Raw genomic sequence first — 22,566 nt, 5'->3', positions numbered from 1 at the left:
CACAAGACCATCCTCAGGACCATAGATGTTCATAGGGTATTTTTTGTCTCAATGAGATAAAATGATGAAGTAGTTTTAGGTCAAGCTCAATGTAAATCATGAAGTTTAAGAAAGGAAAGGCAAATGCACCTATAAAGGCCTTGTAATGTAAGAAATCACTTGAGAACTTAATGATAGTGCCATACAAGACCAGCTACCTAAGTTTGGGATGGGAATTCCAAGGGCTGGACAAGAATCCATACAAAAAGCTTACAGTAGAGGAGTAGAAAGAAATGAAATTCCTTTTCTGAGGGATTAAGTTCTACTGAGAACTGAACACCCAGTACATTGAGTCCATTGGGATCGCCACAAAGGAGCTCATTTTGGCTGTCTCTTCAAATGAAAACTCTCCAGTAAAGCTGGGTCTTGTAGGAATATTGATAGTGATTTGAGAAGCATTTTCTGGTTGCATCAGTAGGTTGCAGGGTAGCCACAAGTTAGGGACAGGAGAGATAAAGGATCTAGGAGTATTAATAAATGTTCCTGTCTTTATACTAGTGAGATAAATAAAAAATATGTTTTATTTAAGAGTTCCAAAGAGTCCCTAGAAGGGGAAGGGTTTACGATTGGAACGTTCCATTCCCTCTGAAGGGGTATATCCTGTAATCTTCTCCACACCTTTAATCCCACATGTGCACATCATACATTACAGACATATAGAAGTACATTGTAAATGATCCAAGGCAGCGTACAAAGCGATAACTTTACCTGCCACCAGATTTAGTTCCAATGGTAAAATACAGCATATTTAAGATTTTGTGTTCATGGCAGGCTTGTAGAAAATGATCTATAGCTGTGACACTTACATTGTTTATTTTGGTGAAGGGTAGACCCTGCCCACCAAGATGCAGACTACTAAAAAAGTTTGATAAACATAATTTCTACCATGAAAAATTCTCACATTGCCTTGAAGTAAACTTTTTTAACTGTAGGCTAAGCGGTTTTGTTAAGAAAACATAATTAATAAAACTGATATTGTTCCTATAAAATACAACTGAATTCCGATGTTTGAATACATTTTATTTATATAAACGCTTCCTATATAAGGGAATACTCAAGAAATAATTTTCTTATCAACACACTAATCAAATTAATTTAAGAGAAAAATACATCACAATCTATAAATTACTTAATGCACAACAAAACTTCTTAACATAAATATGCATGTATTACAGCATACATAATCCAAATTTCAGGTTAATCTAAAAATAAAACCAAATATCTTTACATCTTATACATTGGTTGAATGGGAAGGTGATAAATGACAAATAGCAAGTTCAGTTACCAAAGAATGTCCATGTGTCACATCAATAGGTCAGGCTTCAAGAAGGTTCAACTGTAGCCAATATGATGATAGTCATTTGAAAACATGCATCTGCTTTCATACACATGATCACTTTAGTCAGAGCTCCGTTTGCTATGGTCAGTACATTTTACTGATTCTATGCAACATTACTAAAGTACAAGATATACAATTTGCTGCACTGGTTTACAAACCTTATAAGAAATTAACACAGAATCTGGAATTTCAATGTGAATGTATGTTTCAGTGACTGTTGAATAGTTCAATTCTGAAACCACAGTATTTTAGACATCACCAGGTTTAAACCATCAGCTAAGGTGCTCACATTTTAGCAGTCAGAAATAAGCTGGTGTAATTATATAAGTGTGACTGTTTCTAGTAGGACACTATCTTCTGAAGGAAAGGTTAACTGAAATGTGCCAGTGTTTATGGAAAGAGTATATAGATTTCACAGCAAGTGCTAGTGCACACCATAGTATAATTACACATTTGCATTGAATGAGTTTTAATGAGTAACATTCCCTTAATGAGAACCTAACCAAATTTCAAAACACTTTGGTAGACAGTCCTAACTATATACTGACACACATTGTAGCCTTGTCCCTTTAGTTATTGTTGACATAGGACATGAAGACCACTCAAAGTTTTGGATCCTACACAGAAAGCAAGGAATATCCAAAATCTTTTAAGGTATCAAGAAAAACCAAAGACAGTAATGAAATGTAGTTACCTTTGTAAACAATGCAGTTGTGTATAAAGAAAAGTAATAGTACAATAATTATCACATAAAATCCCAACACACTGGTCACGCTATCATACAAGTAATGTAGTGCTTACAGGGAAGTATATACATTTCAAGCAGTCTTCAAATTATACCGAGTTAGATATTGCAAAGAAATGTAACAGCTCTGCAGTGTGTGACTAATCAAACTGAAGCTTATAGAATTAAGTATTCTAATTGCTTTATCACAGGTATGCAGCAGATGCGGTATCTAAGTGTTGCAAACTTCAAGTACTTCCAATATAGCTCAACAGGGCATATGCAAAACACCCACTACTGTACAGGTGGTTATAAAAAAGTGTGTGAGCATGTTTACAAATATATATACACATTGTGTATATACACTCTTAGCTCTTCTTGGCTCCACAGGAAATGTGATGCCACAATGCTAATAAGAAAACAATGTTCATTTAGAAATGTACAACAGATTAGAACATAGGAAGCAAAAGGCAGAACTCTAATTTTGTCATCAGCCTTCTTTCTTACATATTAACAATATTCTCCAATAATCGATTTTGCCCAGCTAACAAAATTTAAATGTAATGCTTTTTGACATCTTCAATATGCACATTAGACGAAAAATCATTTTTGCATGCAAGATCATGAACTGTCTTTATCAAACAGGAGTTGCTCTGTTCTTAAATCTGAAACACTGTATTTATAGGAACTGACTGAAAATATTTTACACACCTGAATTTGTGGTGGCACAAGGTCACCTTCAAGTATTTTGTCATTTTTTATGAAGTCTTTCAAAAAACAGTATGGTAAAATCCAACTGAGACTTTATAACTGGACTTAAATAATGATGATCATTTACAAAGAAATCCTGAAAACTAGTCTTGTTTTTTTAACTACTAGAAGCAGTGTTAAAATGGAATTAAAGAAAATTTATTATTGTATATAACCACTAAAAAGACACAAGTATTGGTATACAAATACACCATTGTTTCCCTAATATCGAAATCAATGATTGTAATGAAACCAGCCAACACAATCGTCTTTAAAACAAACTACAATAACTTACATTAAAAAAAACTACCTTTCAAATATACAAATACAGACACGCTAGGTCATTCTCAAAATATGAAGATAACTACAGATGACGGCATTCCACATGCTAAGAACACACATCATAGTAGTGGCAGAATGAAAACTGACTTTTCTATTCTTTAAGGGAAATAACAGCTAGAAAGGTAACATTTATATTCTAAAGATACTAATTTTAATGCTCTATCAGTTAATTGCTTTGAATGTATTTTGGCACAGTAGAATCCAAGACATACTTCACAAGACAGAAAGAAGCTACAGTCTATTGGGAATGATTAAACCTGTTGACAGTGAAGGACCTTCTTGTATCAGTTTTGCATCTTTAGCCTTGACACAACAGACAATGACCCGTGATAGAACACACAAGGCGATCTTGTTCAACAGCCAATTTGATAGTTGCTGATTTTTTGCAAACAGTGACCTTCCTAAATAGAGTCCAATACTACATAAAAGATGCATAAATGTCCATGGCAATGCATCTTTGTAGAGCCAGGAGGGCTACACTTCAATACAATCAGGGTTCAGGAACATACTGAATGGTGAAAAAAAATATTCAGTAGGCAAAGCTCTGATCACTGATGATTTTATGACTTGGTAAAATATATTTTGGAAGGACACCAAATAAAACAAAGCTGCATTTGAGGAAATCAAATAACCTGCTTGATGCCCTTTTGTGCTCTGCATACAATCTCTTTTGGTCTCCCATCAAAACAATACTGTAAGACCTACAGCACAGCTTGAAGCTTCCATATTTCTCTGTGTATTTGAGTAGTTCATTTGACAGAATATTCTGTACAAAAAAAACCAGCCAACTCAAACTTTGCAACCTTTGTTTAGGATATGTATGTCATTGGCACATTTCACTGAAACCAGTCTGCCTAAATGTTTTCCTTTGCTGAAAGAATGCAATTATTTAACCTGCAGCCATTACAATTCATTATGAATTGACAGGCAGGTATGAAAGGAGGTACGGTTCACATTCCACAGGTAAACAGAGTAGTTATTGATCATATTTTGATTCATTCTAAAGTTTAATGGACAGCAGAATGGACATTTCAGTTTCCTTACTCATAGTGCCCGTTACTTCTGCTTTCTTTCTTTAATTACTGCACAGGTCACCAAAAAACCTTTCTGCCACCCCTTCTTCTCTCCTAGTAGCTAGACAGAAACTATTTTCAAAGAGATCTTTCTAATAATGTGATGTATAATCATAACCTGGATGGATGTGATTGTGATGTAAAACACTGGAATGGATTTAACATTGTGGCCAAGACCATATTTCTCAATCCATCAACAGGGTAAAACCACCGGGACTGGCAGATAATGCGTGTGTCGAGAATACTGAAAAAGATTATGTTGTTCCCATCAGAATGCATGACAGCTTGAAAAATAACATAGCTACATCGTTAATGTTACAGAGTTGTATTTGAGAAATGTTCTGAATCACTGAAGAAGTACATAATTTATGACTTTTTTTGTTGTTCTTTACTTCACTTACCTATATGAAATTGTAGGCCATGCAGATGTATTTTCCCTAATATTTTCTAGCATAAAACAATTGTGCCAGTTTAAAAAAAAGATTTATGAGGTAGAAATGTACGACAACTCGTTTAGTGGGCTTTGTATTTTATCAGATCACAATTCCCTTAAAATGCCAAGAGTATGCACCCTAATTCTGTATATATGTGGTACAAATGTTTCTTGCTTCACCCTCACAAAAAGAAACTAAACTCTTTCATCATTTCCCTCTATACATATGTGCCACTTAACCTATTTTTAATGTAAATGTGATGTGAACTAAATCTGCATTTAGGGTGGCAAAGTTCAATCAGATGCATTTATAATAGTACACTATTTGCCATGGGTTAGGAGGAAAGCTCCAACAGAAGATAAATGGAGGTGACTGAATTCTTAGGTGCAAATAAAATAAAAATTGGTCTTAAAATAAATTCAAGCAGTAACCTAAATGACCCAGGTTACAAAATAACATGTTGCAAATTGATTTAGTGGGATAAACTTGCTAATTCATTTATAACAATGTGTGCAGTTTACTATTTCACAGACTTACCTGGCTTCTGAAACTACTAATTGTATCATACTTAAACTCATGAAAATGTATTATTGTGTAAGTACATTTACCATTTCCAGATGGAGGAAGCTATGGCATTTAAGCAAACATAACACCTCAGTCACAAGAGTCAACAGTGGCATTTCGACAATAACATCAATATAAGAACAGAATTAATATGACTTGCAGTTTAACACTCATATCTATCATGGATGTTTTTGTTACCACTGACTACTTCCCATGGGAGTGGGAAGGTCATTTACTTGCAATCAGCATGTGTAGTCTTAAGGCAGCATGCAGGGAATTTCACATATGGGCTTAGGAAAGGGGTACACTTTTAGGGAAATCATTGGACGGTGAAAATAATTGTCACCAAAAAAAAAATCAATATAATTAAAATATATTAGTTTATGCCTAGATAAAGATAAAGCCAAATGCACTAGGATAATGGATTGGTTTCACCAACTATTAAACAAGGAGTTACCTTTTAAATGCCCCTATTAATAAAATATGTATTTGAGAACTGACAAGAAGTAATGTCAATGAGCATTTAGTCTCATACATCAAGCATAGGTATGAGACAGACAGGACCTATTAAATTAAACAGATAATTTTACAACACCTACAACAATGTTCAATGTTGATGTGTAAACATGTTTGAATAACTAAAAAAGATAGGAAAAATCATCTGCAACAGCATTTACGCAAACAATGAAATTAAGTGTCCTCCAAAATAACTCATCTCAAAGTTTTGAATGCCTAGTTACCACAACAAATTAAGGTAGACATAAGATTTTCACTTGTGCATTCCTTAGCAAAGAGAACAGAATTTTCATCAATATGCACAAAGCACTCCTGATAGGATTAGAGAAGGAATCAATGAGAAAAAATATCCTTTTTTGAAAATGAAACTACTAAATGTAAGAGGTGGAAAGAAAATAACATTTAGAGCCAAACATCTTGGTATTCCTAACAATCAGATACCCCCCTTAGGAACAGTGCAGCTGAAGGTGGGCAGTGTGTCACTGTTCCATTCTGAGCATATGTCATCACTCTCTCTGGCAGTAGTAGCTTGACACCAAACATTGACTTTCCCCCCAAATATCAAGCTTAGGAGTAAACCAATCCTGAGCTGTTATGAGCTCCTTTTATTGGTAGGTGGATCACATCCCATCTGCTATCAAGGTCCGAAACAAGTGTTCTAAAAGCAGTAGCAACAGAAAAGGTGAGTAAGATAAAGGACACGATGGTCCCTATGCCAACCCCATAAAGAGAGAGTCCATGCAGTGATAATACTTTGAACTGTTTACTCAATTTTAGCCCTAGGATTGGGGTCACCCAAAAGCTAATGTTTTATTTGATGCACCCATCCCAGTATTACTCTACTGTTTATGTTGTTTTCTCGCTCAGGCTAAACTTCCATTGCAATTAAATCTTTAACCACAATTGTTTTCCCAAACTAAAACCCGGGTATGCATTGTAATCTGACAGCATAAGAAATAGGATATAAAAAGGCATGTGAGGGTTTCTCAACATGTACTCCTTTTAATGTGTCTGCTCATATTAAGCTATCAAGTGTTTAAGCATTTGTAGTGTTAACCTATCACAGTCTGAGCTATTTTACACCATACAAACCATACTGTTGCAATACGGTAGCCCAAAAGAGGTATAATAAGCCAATAGACCTAAACCTCAGGACTACTTATGGGGCACTGGTACCCCTCACATTTTGTTTTCTGCTGTGGTATACATGTCAGAACAGCAATAATATTAAATAGATGCAATACTACGACTGTGTTGAAAATGGCGATAACCGACATTCAAACAGGTGAAAGTATTTTGTTTGCTATTGGGTAATGCTTTGTTTCTAGAGACAGCCATGGCACAGAGGAAATGCCAATATGAATCTGAGTGAACACACTTTGCATAAGTATAACATGCTATAATATGCTACATGGTAACTAACCGATAGGGAAATGTAGAGAGTAAACTTTAACACTAGTAACATAAACAAAGAATTACAGAATCTTTTGGAAGATCCTTTGTTAACAGTAAACACAACATTATGACTGGTTTCAGAAGTTTAAGCACAGAGAGCCTGATTAAAAAAAGTAGATAATCTGTACTTCTACAAAAATTCTTACGAATGAGAGTACTAAGTTTTGCAATTCACAAACTCTTCCAGTAGTATGCCGATTTGCACTGTGGAAAGTTTGCCCTCATCCTAGGTGTTCTTTTGTGGATACCTGACAGACAAATTCAATCAGCTTACAGCCGAAAATGAGTCTGTGAACCTAGCCCAGCGAATCTTTTACCAATCTAGTGAATGCAGAGCTTATTTTAGGGGCACAAATGCACGTGAATGTTGAGAAGTTATCGTAGAAAAATCTCATATAATTGCGAAATGGGAAAAATAATAATTCCATGAAAATCATGAAGGAGGGCCTACTATTGAACCTCTCATTCTTTTTTTTGTCCTTCCAAAATGGGTGTAGCCATAGACCTATTTCAGGGTAAAAGGGTAATTGCGAAGAAATGCGATCAGTTACAAGATGGGACATACAATACTGCCAGTAGGTTGATCACATAGAACAGAAAACATGAATGGTGCCGTCTTGCTGAAACAAATGTCCTATCATCGGAAGGGGACTGGATCAATATCAGCATAACTGCCGCTGGGAGATGCACTGGCATAGACTAGTAGCACAGCAGGTGACCATTACTAGCCTTGAAAGACCCAAATGGAGCAAAAATTTCCCAGAGCAAAGCAAAACACCACTCTTCATCTTCTCTAACCCAACAAAGAGAAGACAAAATCTAACCTTATGACAGCAGTGTCCAGTTTCTGGCTGGCATATGCATAGGGAGAACTGAAGGCACAACATAAAAATACATGTATTGAACTATAAAAGAAGCCGTTATCCGTGAACCACCTTGCCTGTTTCTGAAACTCATTTGGGCTGAAATCTTGTCTTTATGTCCCTCCACAATGATAATTAGTCAGATATTATCATAAGTGAAACTAAAAGCTGCTTAATCGGTTCATAATATTGCACAATGTAGGTCTACTTGTTTACTTATCTTGCACACCTCCATGGTAAAAATTCCTCTTTTGTTTTGTGTCGCTGCTGGGATACTTCAAGATAAGCAACTACAATTACTCTTGCAAGGCAGCTTAAATATCTCAAATACCACAAGTGTAGCGGCAATGGAAGTATGGGATCAATTGCCCAATTCACTTCACATCAACTTGGCAGTGTGGAGGCAAATTTCATGAAGTTGCACAAAGCCCGTCCCTCTCATGTATTGCCAATTTATGAAACAACCATAGAAAAATAAGCATTTCGATACATTATCAAATAAATTGTTTACTCTTCAAATGTATGGCTAATGCAATAGTATCTCTTCCACTTGTTTATTGCCTACGTTGTAGTTCCTTCACTCGATTCCTAATTGCATCGAGTCACTGCCTTGGCAGAAAGTACTTATGTTGAAAAAATATGTTTTCCTGTTCATAAAAATAACACACTATCTTTTGAGATACCTGACATTGTGGCTCAAAACACATTACTGTAATATCACAACAAGGACTGCTTACTACTTTTTAATCAATGCAACCCAATCGTATCAATCCAGTGTTTAAAGGGAAAGGGGGCTTGTAGAAAAACTATACTGGCTTTTACAAAGGAGTATTTGTGTCCAAGACTGAGCAATAGTGAACAACAGACGTGCAACCTATGCACAAGAATACACTGTTGCAGTTAAGACAGTGACACCTTCGTTGAAAATAAGTGACGGGATGGAACTTTGATATAATATCTTTATAGTTTTACATCTCTATTGACTGTATAAGGCCTCGTCAAACTGTTTAAAACAGTATCTGTATGATCGTTAGACTGAAATTTCACAGAACAAGAAAGTTGCAGAGGCAAAGAATAGTTTACAATATTAGAACGTCCAACAGCATCAAAACACGCACATGCATAGTAGAACCATTATCATTCCCATCAACATTGAATACATTTAGATGGCAAGTTGAAAAGAAAAAAACATATACATGCCTAGAACTGCATTGTGTACAAAGACATATTCGGCCAGGTAACTTATTCAGAAAAGCAATGCTAGTAGTAGAGCTTTTTTCTTCTACAGTACAAGTGCTTGTGCATCAAGTATAAAATGCAAGCCTTTAATCACACAGGATAACTTTTTTTGATACAAAAAACCCCAAAACGAAGTAAGGCACTGTACTCAACTCAAATCTGCAATGCTGTCAAATCAAACAGAGGATATTGAACAACACCGTTCCCTCAGCTTTGGAGAGAAACACTGTTGTTGCCAGGAGAAGGTAATAGTCGCACACAGTTATGGGTATTTTTGCTTTATAGATTAACTGTGGATTTGTGAAAGGCCTGCTACAGCTTATAAAATTAGTTTTTGTGTATCCAGAACAAAGAACTATAAAAGTCTCATCTGACATGGCTATTATATTCTTCATCACTTCGTAACTAGTCGCCTTTGTTTGGTGTGTGCAAGTGGACGAGGTTTTGACTTCCGTTTGATCTTGTCCTCAAACACATCATTGGTGACAACTGTCTTCATGGACCTGGTGTGAGCTTTTCCAATATGGTGCTCATTCTCACGCATTTTATTTGACTTGCAAGAAGACACGTTTTCTCCTTTGGTTTTTGGAGACGTTGCCAATAGTGCGCTACTGACCGTTTTAGTTTTACCTTTGTTTTTATTCCCTTTGAACAAGGATGGCTTTTCCAGCTGTACAACATTCTCTGAGTCGACCTTTGCTCTTTTTTCTTTTTTAAATGATGCTGTTTTTGACCCTTTACCAATGCAATCCTTTGTATCTTGTTTTTTTGTAAATGGGACATTTGTCTGTGAATCTTTCTGTTCGTCTTTCCTACTAACTTTCTTAACTGTTGGCCTAACCTTAACAGATGAAATGGGAGAATCTTTTGCATTGCTGGAGTCTTGCTTTCTTTTCTTTTTCTCAGGCTCTGTGTCTAATGTTTGGAAATCAAGAGATTGCTTTTTCTTTTTTTTACTTTTCCCATCCCCTTCTGAACCATCACAGTATGCATCATTTTTAACTAGTAATGTGCATGTAGGAGGCATTAAAGGAGTAGGGCAAATATCTGTTTGACTAGGTTTATTTTCATCTTCATTTGGCGCCTTTTTGCCACTACTTTTTTCACTATGTACCAAACTGTTGTGAGAACGCAGTTTCCCTCTCATGTTTGAATATTTTCTCAATATGCGCGCGCTGGCAGGTGTTTTCACATTTTGTGCACATTTGCCATTTTTATTGTCAAGGACTATATCGAAATCTGTATTAAGTGATGAGCTTGTCGATGTGCTAGAATCACTGTCCTCGATAGGGTCTCTGAATTTAGCCCACATTTTTTTTGTTTTTGAATTATTTCTTAAGGGAGACGCTGCAGCAAACTTCTTTAGGTGTTTCTTCAAGCGCTCCGCCTGTGCACTTGGGGGATAACAAAGAGAGGAAGCACACCTCTGTACAGGAATCATTGCCATCGGAAAGTCCCCAGGCAATCTTGTACTTACTTTTTTCACAATCACTAGAGACTTTGTTTCGGTTGTTTCTAAGAACCACTTATATATATCAGATAACTTGAAGGCCTTCATAAACAAAATCTGAATAGGAGAAAGTTTTTGAGCTTCTGAAGAATTTCTGATCTTTCGTACTCTTTTTTTAGTTTTCCAAATTTCTTTTAACTTATCTGACTTGTTTTTTGCTCTGTGCATTGGCACTGCTTCTTTTTCAAGGACAATCCACCCTTTCTGAACCTTCATGTACTTTGCATTAAAATCAGCAATGAGTTCCTGATTTTCTTCTTCTGCAAGGCAATTTGTAAACTTCACCTTACTCTTTTCTTGAGGCTCCTCATTCAGAACCACAGAGGTTTTGCTACATAGATTTTCTTCTTTCCCAGAGGATAAACCATTTTCTTCCTTAGCATTACCAACTACAGAATTTTCCTCTGTAAGATCTTTTTTGTTAAATTCTTCTCCTTTTGAGGCCAGCCTTAAATTGTGGTTTCTTAAAATGCGATTTTTTTGTTTCATGAATGTTCGTGAGAGCTTAGGTGCACTTCCGCTTCCACTCTTATGAAATCTCTGTGAGCTAGCCAAGGGATCATGGCTCTTGGAACCAACGACCGGTTTATTCTTCATATTATCCAAATCCAGTGTCTTAACATGAGCTGATGTCTTTTCAGTGTTTTGGGTCTGATTAACTGGACAATTTGTAGTCAACTGAACTTTACGTTCATTTGTATTCACATCCACCAGGATTTGTAATACCTCTGCTGGATTATTCTGGGTGAACGCAAGATTGGATTCAGACTTCGACACAATTATGTTACTTTCAGAAATGTTTTTAGCTTGTATGTTTTTATACAATTGTCTTGTGATAACAGGGCATTCATCAGCAGAATTTCCAAAATCATCTAGATTTGAGTCACCCATCTTTTCCAATAATGTTTTATTAAAACAGTCTACTGGAAAACTGACAGTTGATGCTTTATCTAAATGCACAGCTCTTTGGAAATGTTTAGCACCAGAACTTTTAATAAGTTTCATTTTGAGGCATGGTACCTTAAGGTGACTGGAAGCAGAACGTTCATTGCTGCTCAAAGCAGATGAATGCAAGAACTGACTTCGCAGACGTCTGTCAGATTTAATGACCTTAGATTTCTTTTTCTTTTTTGATTTCTTCTTAAGAACAATTTTGTCTACATTTTGTTTTTTTATAGGTGCTGACTTTTTGTGATTGTCTTGCAAGGTTTTTGATTTATTGGCTCCAAGTTGTTTTACTTTTGTGAGATTTGGATTACCTATCAACTCTTCACATACCTTCTCTTGATGAGCACCTTGCTGCTTTTTTGCTTTATTATTACTGTAAACATTTACTGCTGATCTTTTTGACTTATGAGGCTTGGGAGGCTTTTTTGTTTTTCTAATGGAATCAGCTGGAAGAGAAGCAGCGACAGGGCTGCCACATTCATCTGTTTTGTCTACATGAGAAGGCGAAACAAGGGCAACATTTATTGCTCCTTTTCCTGTGATAACATCTGAGGGAGATGCTGGCTTAATGCATGTATCATTTTCTTTAACAGAAAGCTCTGAGGGAGATGCAGGCATCAACTTAGTCTCAAGATCATCATCTGATAAAGGTACAACCCCAAAACATTCTATCAAGTTGCTATCAGAAATTGGAAAGAGTGATGTGGACGTTGATTGTAAATCTTCTTTTATACTCAGAACTGAGGAAGATATATCTCCATTAGCAACACTATAGTCACTATGCAAATCAAGAGTGGTTGCTACAGAGTCCAAAACGTCTTTTTCATTTGACACACTAAAGAAAGATATTGGATCTGACACGTCTTTGTTTTCTTCAGAGAAAGAAGCACCATTAAGATCTGGGGATTTTTCTATGGCACAAATGGTGTGATTATCAGAAATATCATCACATACATCCTCTGAATATTCATATGTAGTTTCAACTGCTGCTTCAATATGAGCACCGTCTGTGGAAACATCATCTCTAGAGCCAACAGGATCTTTTCTTGGTGTATCTTCTAATGAAAGAGCAAGTGTAAAGTCAACACTATCTTCACCACAGGACCCCTCTGGGAAGTAGGGAGATCTACAGTCTACAAGATCTTCTTGTGCATCCTCGAAAGAAAGAGTTAATTTAGAGTTGATATGACATTCCTCAAGTGAACTCTTTGAAGAAAATGCTTGAGTAATATCTACAGGGCCTTCAGCATTTGCAAATTCTTCAACATCATGTGATTCATTGCTTTTAGACTGTGTACAATTTTTATTTTCAAAAGTAGGATCATTGCTGGAATTTTCATGTAGTTCTTCCAGTGACTCTACAGAGGCATATTCTGTGGGCTCTGGAAGATCTTTCTGAAATGGGGCAACAAAGGGATAAACAGGAGTAGAGATTTCTCGATATGCTGTGTCATCAACGACAATTGGATTGATAGACTCAGAATCACTATTTAGCTTGCAATTCAAAGCCTCTTGTGAAACAGCTGAGTTGGAGTCCACAAACCCCTTCTCTGCATGAATGCTAACAGGAATTTCTATGCTGTTCACTTCAGAGATATTTGTATTCAGTGGTTCAGCACAGACTTGTATTTCTTCAGGTGAACTTGTACATTTTTTTACTAGCTTTGTATCTTCTTCATATTTTACACTGGAGGGTAAATTGACAGCTTCACATTGAAACTCAACAGAAATATCATCTTGAGTCTTCTCTTCATGAGAAAGGATTGGCATTAAAGGACTAGTTGCAGCATTCCTTGCAACAAGCAAAGCAGAATCACCTGGTTCGAGCTGTAAATTTTGCTCAACAGCTATGGAGGAAACTTCATATTTATCTTTATGACATGGACTTCCTGGTACCGAAACATCAACTGAAGTAACACTGTTGTCAGCCTTTTCTGGGTTTGCTACAATAGCCATTTGCATAAGAGGGAGATTGGTTGTCAAGGACTGGCTTTGAAATACAAATCTCTCTTTTATAAGCTTTGAGCAGTTTAGTATCTCTACTGCCTTTGAACGTCGAAATAATGTGCGAACAGTGGAAATCTCACAATATTCACCGTTGAATAAATAGCCACGGGTACTTTTTCGTGCAGTCTTTCGTGAAGATAAAATCGACCGCTGATTTTTAAACTGGCACTCAGTTATTGGTTGGCTGATATAAACAACATCACATTGATTATCATAATCATTTATACGCACTCCTGATGCTCTTTTACAATTGCGAACTGTTTTTACTGTGTCTGGAGCAGGCTTCATTCTCACATGTCTATTAGAAGTCTTACGTACTGTGGGACAATTATCTTTGCAGTTATCAATTTTACATTTAGTACCCTGGTGAAGATGACTGCCAACTTTATGTCTTTCTTGAGCAGTCAGACTTTCCTGGTTTGGACTTAGAGGGCGTTCATTTATTTCTAAATCCTCTTTCAGGGAAGCTTTTACTTTTGACTGCAATGAATTTCCCTTGTCTACATTTTTAGATGGACACATTATAACATCAGAATCAGAAGCCTCATCTGATAAGGTTTTCAATAAAGTTTTCTGTGACGCATTGCTACTGGAATCATGATCAACGTTAAGAGATGGGACTTTTACTTCAACATAACAGTTAACCTGCATCTTTTCTCGATTGTGTTCTTCCTCTTTGACATTGCATTTTATATCAGAAGTTGGTTCAGATGTAACAGTGGCAACACCTTCCTCAACACTTTCAGAAATATGACTAACATTTAATATTTTGTTTGATGCAGCAAAGCATCCGGGGGTGAAGGCTGTGGTTGGAGTTCCAAAGCTAATTGCCAATAGATCAGTGGACTCTTCTTTGATAGTACTAATGCACTTCTCTCCATCTGAACATCTGACTTTTCTAGAGTCCTTGGTATTGTTCTCCTTCAAATGTTCACAGCATACACAAATCGAGTTATGTGAATCAGAACGTTTTACTTGTAATTCCGAGGCCATTTCTTCAGAAAAGACACCAACTTTATCCTGCATGTTGGAATAATGCGTATCACACATTTTACAAGCGGATGTATTTATGTTTTCAGGTGATAATTGTCCTCCAATATCCAGGTCACTCACTTCATGAACATACTGCTTCTGGTGATGTGGACATAACGCTATCAATAACTTTTCAGGTGTTGGAGTCTTCTGTGTTTTTTGATGAATTCCTTCTGATGGTATGGTTTTGTCACTAAAAATGAAAAAAAGCAAAGAAAATTGTAAAACCATTCAAAGCCACATAAAATTGGGGTTCCACAGTAAATGCAATTTCCCACTTAATGCTGCTTCCGCCCCTCCCCCCAGAGTTTCTCATCTACGTACACATATCTACAAGTTTTTTAAGTGAACTAACCCATATCTTATCCCAGTCCTAATCACTTGGAGATATTACACTACACCTTTAAAAATATTAAGCACCAGTTCCTCCAATTATATGGACTGGGAGTACAAACTAAGACATGGGTGTTCAAATATAATCAGGTTAAAGAGTTTCTTCAGTTCAGGGATGTTAATGTTAGACATCTATATTTACAGATGCAAAGGCAAACCATTACATATTAAACACAATTTTATCATCAACAGCCAATACTTTTTAAATGAAAAAATGCATCAACATGCCTTCATACAATATACTTTATATCATAAGATAGCTTAAACCAATTTTACCCAGTTTCTTCCACATTTCATTATTAAAATGAATTACTCAAGGACTTACTTTTTGTACTTTAAAATGAATATCAAAACAGTAACTTAACTGGGTCTTGTATGCTCATTCAATATTATCTTCCACAATTCCAGCAAGAGAGTAACAAGCCTGGTCACTTAGTAGTTTAAGTTTGTATCTTTCAGTCATAATATTATCTTCATCACTATTTACCTTCAGTCTTCTTAGAACCCTGCTGTATGGGCATATCTGTAGAAAGTGTATATTCTTCTGTCCAAGCAGGCGGAAATGCTAACATCTGGAATACTCATTGCAATGCTACCTTTTTCACTGAACACATGTAATTATAAGGTTATATTGTTTGTCGTTTGCTAATAGCTCTGGCTCTATTATTGCTATTGTTAACAAGATCCATAGAATGGGCTAATGGCCTCCCCACTATCAAACAATGGCTTTCTTAACCAGCCTCTTTCAGCCACTGGTTTGAGATTTTATCAATCGTGTCTTGGTTTAGCCCAGTGCAGCAATTATTTCTCATCGAATGCTATTGCAATTTAGATGCATTCTACAAACTCTAGTGCTTGCAACAGACTGCATGAGCAAATAAGTGACTACTTTACTACTACTGATCCATCTGTCCATTCCGGCTGGCTCCCTTCTGTATATCTTGTCCTCAAGTACCAAAACGGCAGCTGTTACCACACTAAACCCAGACCTACTGGCTTTTCTAATGCCTGTTCATACATTTAAAGGGTAGACTTCTGTCTTGCTTACCAGTCATTTTCAGCAGGTTCTTTCTATATACTTGACCTGTGTTATGTTTTACATTAGAATCAATTGACTATACTGCTGTGCTAGTCCCACAAGTTGAAGAGTGCTGTTATAACTTTCTATAACATTTTAGTACATTATAGAAGAATTAGCCCTTTATACCTGTAGTAAAAATGTCACATGCATGCTCTAGAAATGCCTCATGCGTGCTCTTTGTGGTTTCATACTTACAATAGGCATCTAGATCTCAGACCTAGCTATCATAAGACTCAGGTATGAATAATCACTCTATTTCTAATCCATTTAACCATTAAATTTACAGATAATACAAAATCCCTGCTGAAATTACACAAGTTAGGTTTACCCAGATTTGATAAATGTCCTTTGGCATCTCTGCCACTCTCCCAAGTATCTAGACTCCAAGAAAGCTACTGCCTAAGGACGATCCCAGTGTTTCACCATATAGAACCCAGAAAACAGGTCATAGGTCTAACAAATAATAAAAAAACAAAAGTCCTTACCTATAAACACTGACTCCCAAACTCAGTATAATCCTCTTACTCAAGCCATAATCCAACCCCTGAAGTTTACAGTATTGCTATATGCATTCTCCTTACTAACATCAATATTACTTCTAACTGCATCACAACCAACTCTGGGAGGAAATAAGAAGCAACAAATCTAGCAAAAACAAAAGCAAATGTCACAGAAAGACTACCCATGGCCAATCTAGAAGAAAGAAAGAATTAACAAATGTTAGTCCCACAAATGTCTACTAGGATCTGAACAGATTATGATAAATGTTCACCTCCAAGTTAAATAAATGAAAAATAGTTACAACACCAGAAACAATTTCACAAAAGCTGAGCCACCATTTCAGACCCAAAGATCTGCACGTAAGTCAAGGCACTCCTAAATGTAGAAAAAGGCAACCTGTCAAGTTCAACCACCACGAAACACACAAGAAGCAAAGATATTACAGTGCGAACAAATCAAAAGCATTGTAGTCCATTACTAGACATCCAACCCTGAAAGAAGTAATCCCATTACATTCAGCAGAAACAAATTTTACAAATTAGATCAAAAAAGAAACCTCACAATAAGCTCAGGAAGCTCCAAAGATGAGAGCTCAGCTAAGTTACTTCCCATTTTGATGCATGTCTTGATGTGGTATGGGATTCCAAATGAGCAAGTTCCCTCAGTAATCACACTCTTTTGCCCCCCAAAAAAAAAATAATCAGCAGATTAGAGAATTAAGGATTAACAAAGGACATGTTGAGTTGGTCTGCTCATAGCTGAACCACAATTCATAATTTCTGGGGAACGTATGTATCTAGACCTTTACATATGTGTTTATGTTTTGTACTGTAGACTGAGGGACACAGTAATCAAGGGCATGCGCTGTAAAATGATCCGGAACTCAATGCAAGTGACTTAAATCACTCCTTCATTCCTGACAGCGGACGGGCTTATAACCTGCGAGGGTGAGGCTGAACTCAGCACTGCCTGGGTGATTACAAACCCTCTTTCTGCCTGCCTTTTCATGGCAGGGACCCAGTCATGAAAAGGCTGATAGAAATCCAGTGCTGGGGGCCCTGCTGCCCAGCACCGCTGGAATGCATTCCGAGGGTGCTGGAGTGTTAGGATATTAAAGGAGCAGAGACCAATATCCTGACAGTTCCCTACACGTATTACAATGTTCCTGCCGGTCAGCTCAGCGTGAACATTGTAATACGCTGTGTCCAGTGGTGGGACCGCAATCTCATAATGAAGCCCTTAGTTAATTAGAGAAACAATTGTCAGAGAGAATATTTTCTTCAACAAAAACATGTAAAATCTGACCTTAATGCCTCACCAGAAAAGAAGGATCTTAGTAACTACTAAGCAATGACCAAACTGTCAGCACAAAGGATAGTAGTGCTCAATAAACAAAGAGCACACTTATAAAATAATTAAATGTAAAGCTTTGACCTTCTAGTAAGCATTGCAAGTGTTTTAGCATCAGAAATAATTCTGGAATATTGTTTGGCCAACAGAACATTACTTTGGAATGCAGTTGCTTGAATTTGTTTTCACTGCACAATGATAAATTTCCTAGCTAACGTAACGGAAAGTTTGAATTCTATTAAGGACTCTGAGGCGAGGATTATGCTTAACTTTCTACACCTTATTAAATAGCAGCCGAACATTAAACAATAAACTACTACTCCCATGACAGCTTGGGAAAATGGAGTATGTTAACCAATAAAAACATGTATTTGGAGCCAATCAGGAACAGGCAGTCCATAACATAGTCCCTTGTTTGTGTTTCCTCCTCCTCTTTCATTGTGCAAGCCAGTCTGAGAATCATCGTTAAGTATCTTGCTTCACTGTTTCAGATCATAAGAAAAATATTTTTTTTTACGATAACTAGGAAATGTTTCATTCTATGTCAGGACCGGAGGCAAGGATTATGCTAGTTCAAAGCTTGTCCACAACTAATTGAGAGATATCTAAAACTGGTTTAAAATAAAACCTCTAAAAAGAGTCCGAAGACCAGTCTGCTGCGTTCATGATATCTTCCAGACGAGCACCTAAGCTAAATGCTTTGGAAGCCATAGCTCCACGAGTGGAATGAGCACCAAAGAGAGAAAGGCTAATGCCAGCTTCCTGCATGATCCAACTAACCCACTGAGCAATGGTAGGAGAAGTAACAGCTTTATGCGACATTCGTAATGCGATAAGGAGTTGTCGTTCTTCCAGAGGGCAAATCTATGAGGTCATCTCCTCATATGCTTTGAGGCATCGCACAACACAGTTTTGGGGTGTCTGGGAAAGCAGGATAAGAGATTACTCTGGTATTGGTCTTTGTTCATCTATTTACCGTAAAGGAGACTCCTGAAGGGGAAAAAGTTCTGTTTGAGATATCTAAAGCATGGACGTCAGAAACTCTTCTACAAGATATTAAACAAAGAAGCATGGCTAATTTAGCAGAAAGTTCTTTCCTGGAAAGATACTGGTTAGGTTGCCAAGACAAAAAGGTTCAGAACTTGACTGACATCCCAGAGGGATGACTAGCAGGGTTCAGGAGGTAAAGAGAGCCTTATGCCTCGGAGAAGACGACACACTAGTTTATGTTCTCCCAAACAATCCACCAAAGTATGTAGAGCTGAAAAAGAGGATCTGTACAAATTATTAGAACGATACGCAAGGCCTCTTGAAGCAAGGTCCGCAAGAAAATTAAGAACATGGACTACATCTGTTTCCACGGGATTGAAATTCCTTTGCAAACACCAATGGGCCCATCTACCCCATGCTGATCTATAATGTTTACAGGTACTGGGAGCCCATGCTTTGGATAGTAACTCTTCAGCTTGTTGCAAAAGTCCTGGGACCGACCATCATCCCCAGAAATTCGCCACGCCATCAAGGATAAGGAGCCTTCTAGAACCATTTGATGAGGCGTTTTGTTCAGACTGAGAAGAAGCGAAGGAAACGGGGGAGTCAGATTGGAGAATCCCAACAAAGTTCAAGAAGAACTGGAAACCAAACTTGAGACTACCAAATTGGAGTGATCAGTACCATGGTTGAAGATTGTCGACATACCTGGGCAGACGTTTGAGTAATCATCGCAAAGGGATGAAAAGTGTAAGCTTTCTCTTGAGTCCAATCCTGAAGGAAAGCATCCGTGTCAGCTGCCAACGGCTCTGGTCTCCAACTGAAAAATCTAGGCAGTTTGTGATCTAATCTAGATGCAAAAAGATCCACCGTAAACGGACCGCAAATGTGCAGAAGACAAGAGAACACGTCTGGATGAAGCTTCCACATACTGGAGTACCTGATGTGTCGGGAATGAAAATCCACAACCTGATTCTTACCCGGAAGGTATTGCGATGTGACCGAAATTTGGTGATCCAGGCAGTATTGCCAAAAAGTGGTCGCCAGATTGGAGAGTGCCTTAGATCGGGTTCCCCCTTGCTGATTGATATAGCGGACCACAGATATATTGTCCATCTTAAGGAGAACACTCGATTGGATTGAGTCTTTGGTCCAGCACTTGACTGCAAAGGAACCAGCTAAAAGCTTGAGACAATTTATATGTAGCTTTTGATCCCCGGGGGACAATGTTCCCCCAGTGGAGAAATCTCCACATCGAGCACCCCAACCTGATCTGCTGGCATCTGATTCAATTATGAAATCTGGAAAGGAACCGAAGATTGCTCTGCCGTTCCAGGCTTTCATATGCGGAAGCCACCAATGAATTTTCTCTATCGCTTCTTGTGAGAGATGTACCTTTTGAGAATACGTTAGTCCCTTGTGAAGATGACCTGCTTTGAGACGTTGAAGAGCTTGATAATGTAGAGGACCAGGAAAAATTGCCTGAATGGAAGAGGAGAGGAGTCCTATCAAGCGGGCAATTTGTCGAAGGGAAACATTTATTTGACTAGAGTACGGCGTAATTCGTGACAAATTTCCGTCATTTTGCGAGATGGAAAGCTTAGTGTAGCCGAAACCGAATCTATGGTGAAACCTAGGAAGACTGCCCTTTGAGAGGGGTTAAGAGAGAGATTTGGACTTGTTAATGACAAAACCTAGATCTTGTAGCAAGTTGACTGAGACCTGTAGTTGGGCAGAGAGTTGCCTGGGACAATGGGCTAGAAGTAACATGTTCTCGAAGTAGATGATTAGTTGTATACCTTGTGCTCTGAGATGTTCCACAACAGGTTTGAGGACCTTTGCGAAGCACCAAGGTGCTGAGGATGGACCAAACGGAAGAGTAGTGAACTTGAATGTTTGATTTCTCCAAATGAATTGAAGAAAGCATCTGTGTCGTGGGAATATAGGTATAGTGAGATAAGCGTCTTAAGTCGAGACAAACCAATCAATCTAGAGGATGCAGTACATCGCGAAGAAGGTGAATCCCTTCCATTTTGAAATGACGGTAAATTAGCCATTCGATGAATTCCTTCAGACTGATCACAGGTCGCCGACCGCCATTGGCTTTGTCTACCAGGAAGAGTTTGCCTATGAATCCCTGAGGATGCAGCACCGCTGGGCAAATAGCTCCTTTGTTTAGCAACAACGCAACCTCTGCGTCCACCAAAATGGTGTCTTGTAAGGAAAACACAAGAGGATTCGGGTGGGAATCCTGCCTGGGAGCCCCAACAAACTATCTGGAATCCTTTTGTTGTCTGCAAAACCCATGCATCTTGCGTTTTTTGACTCCATGCCTGGATAAAGTTTGCCAACTGATCCCCTACTTTTAGAAGGGAAGATGGGATAACACTTACCATAAGAGGATGTTGTTGCAGATCCTCGATGTCTGAAGCGTCTGCCTCTAGTTGGGTAGAAATTGGCAAAACGGTTCTGGTCTTGAAATTGTCCTTGCCTGGAGCCTTGTCCTCTGAAAGAGTTGAGTGCTTGTGCGCGGGTGGCAGAGCGGCCCCTACCTCGACCGGCCCTGTGGAAAATTTGGGTGGGAAACTATCTCTTCATAGAAGACTGGCGCCTTGTCCAGGGAAGTGAAAGTGTTTACAGAGTTCCCTAATTCCTTTATGAATGGTTCAACGGAAAAGCCTCCTTGAGCCACAGCACCCGCCTCAGAATCAGCCAGATCTCCTAGCTTAGGATCTATTTTAATTAACAGTGAACAACATTTAGTAGAGAGAGCACAGTTTGTGTTCCCCAAGAAAATAATAGCTTGCTGTGCCCATCCAGAGAGGATTCCAGGAGAAATTAATGCACTAGAAGACTTAGCATCTTCAGCCATGTCAAGGATTTTTGTTAAAGGGCCTAGGACATCCAGAAGTTTATCTTGACATGCCCTTCAAGATCTATCAATTCTTTTTTTAGGATCTTTTATACATTTTTGCAAAAAGGTGGACATCCTGGGGTCCAACTCAGGAGTTATGGCCACTTTGTCTACCAAGAAGGATGGGGACATTCAGGCCTGAGACAGTTACAAGACTCTTTCTCTAGCGGTTTCTGAATGTGCCCTGCCACATAAATCTCTACTTTCTCGGACGGGGCCCATTTAGAAGACCTATGGTGGACAATTTCATCTGGGTCTAGCATATCCGAAACTGCAGGAGCAGGCTAAGGACAAGAAGGAAGCCAAGGTCTGGACGGACTGGCATCGTCATCCTGATCTCCAGAAGAATCACTGTGTTGCAGGGAGAGGGATAGGAGTCTTGAAGAATTTAAGGAAAGGGAAGGGTCATAGAGGGAAATTAGGGAATTTTTGACACGATCAAAAACATCCCTATCAACACCTATTTCGCAAGAACACTTATCTGGAGGCGCGTCCACAAATG

General features: G+C 38.0%; 1 protein-coding gene across 2 annotated transcripts in view; it reads right to left on the bottom strand.

Annotated features, from left to right (window-relative positions):
• Positions 1-1,038: 1,038 nt before the first annotated feature.
• The window catches only part of LCOR (ligand dependent nuclear receptor corepressor), a 276,632-nt gene continuing 255,104 nt past the window's right edge, over positions 1,039-22,566 (bottom strand). For both annotated transcript variants that reach the window (XM_069239598.1, XM_069239599.1), the window contains exon 5: positions 1,039-15,028. In XM_069239598.1, coding sequence (XP_069095699.1) covers positions 9,733-15,028 — 5,296 coding nt within the window. In that variant the 3' untranslated portion in view covers positions 1,039-9,732. The remainder of the gene's footprint in view (positions 15,029-22,566) is intronic.

This window comes from Pleurodeles waltl, chromosome 6 (genome assembly GCF_031143425.1).
Source record: "Pleurodeles waltl isolate 20211129_DDA chromosome 6, aPleWal1.hap1.20221129, whole genome shotgun sequence".
Classification (NCBI taxonomy): Eukaryota; Metazoa; Chordata; class Amphibia; order Caudata; family Salamandridae; genus Pleurodeles; species Pleurodeles waltl.
The sequence above is the reverse complement of the archived record's forward strand: the minus strand, read 5'-3'. Positions and strand labels throughout refer to the sequence as shown.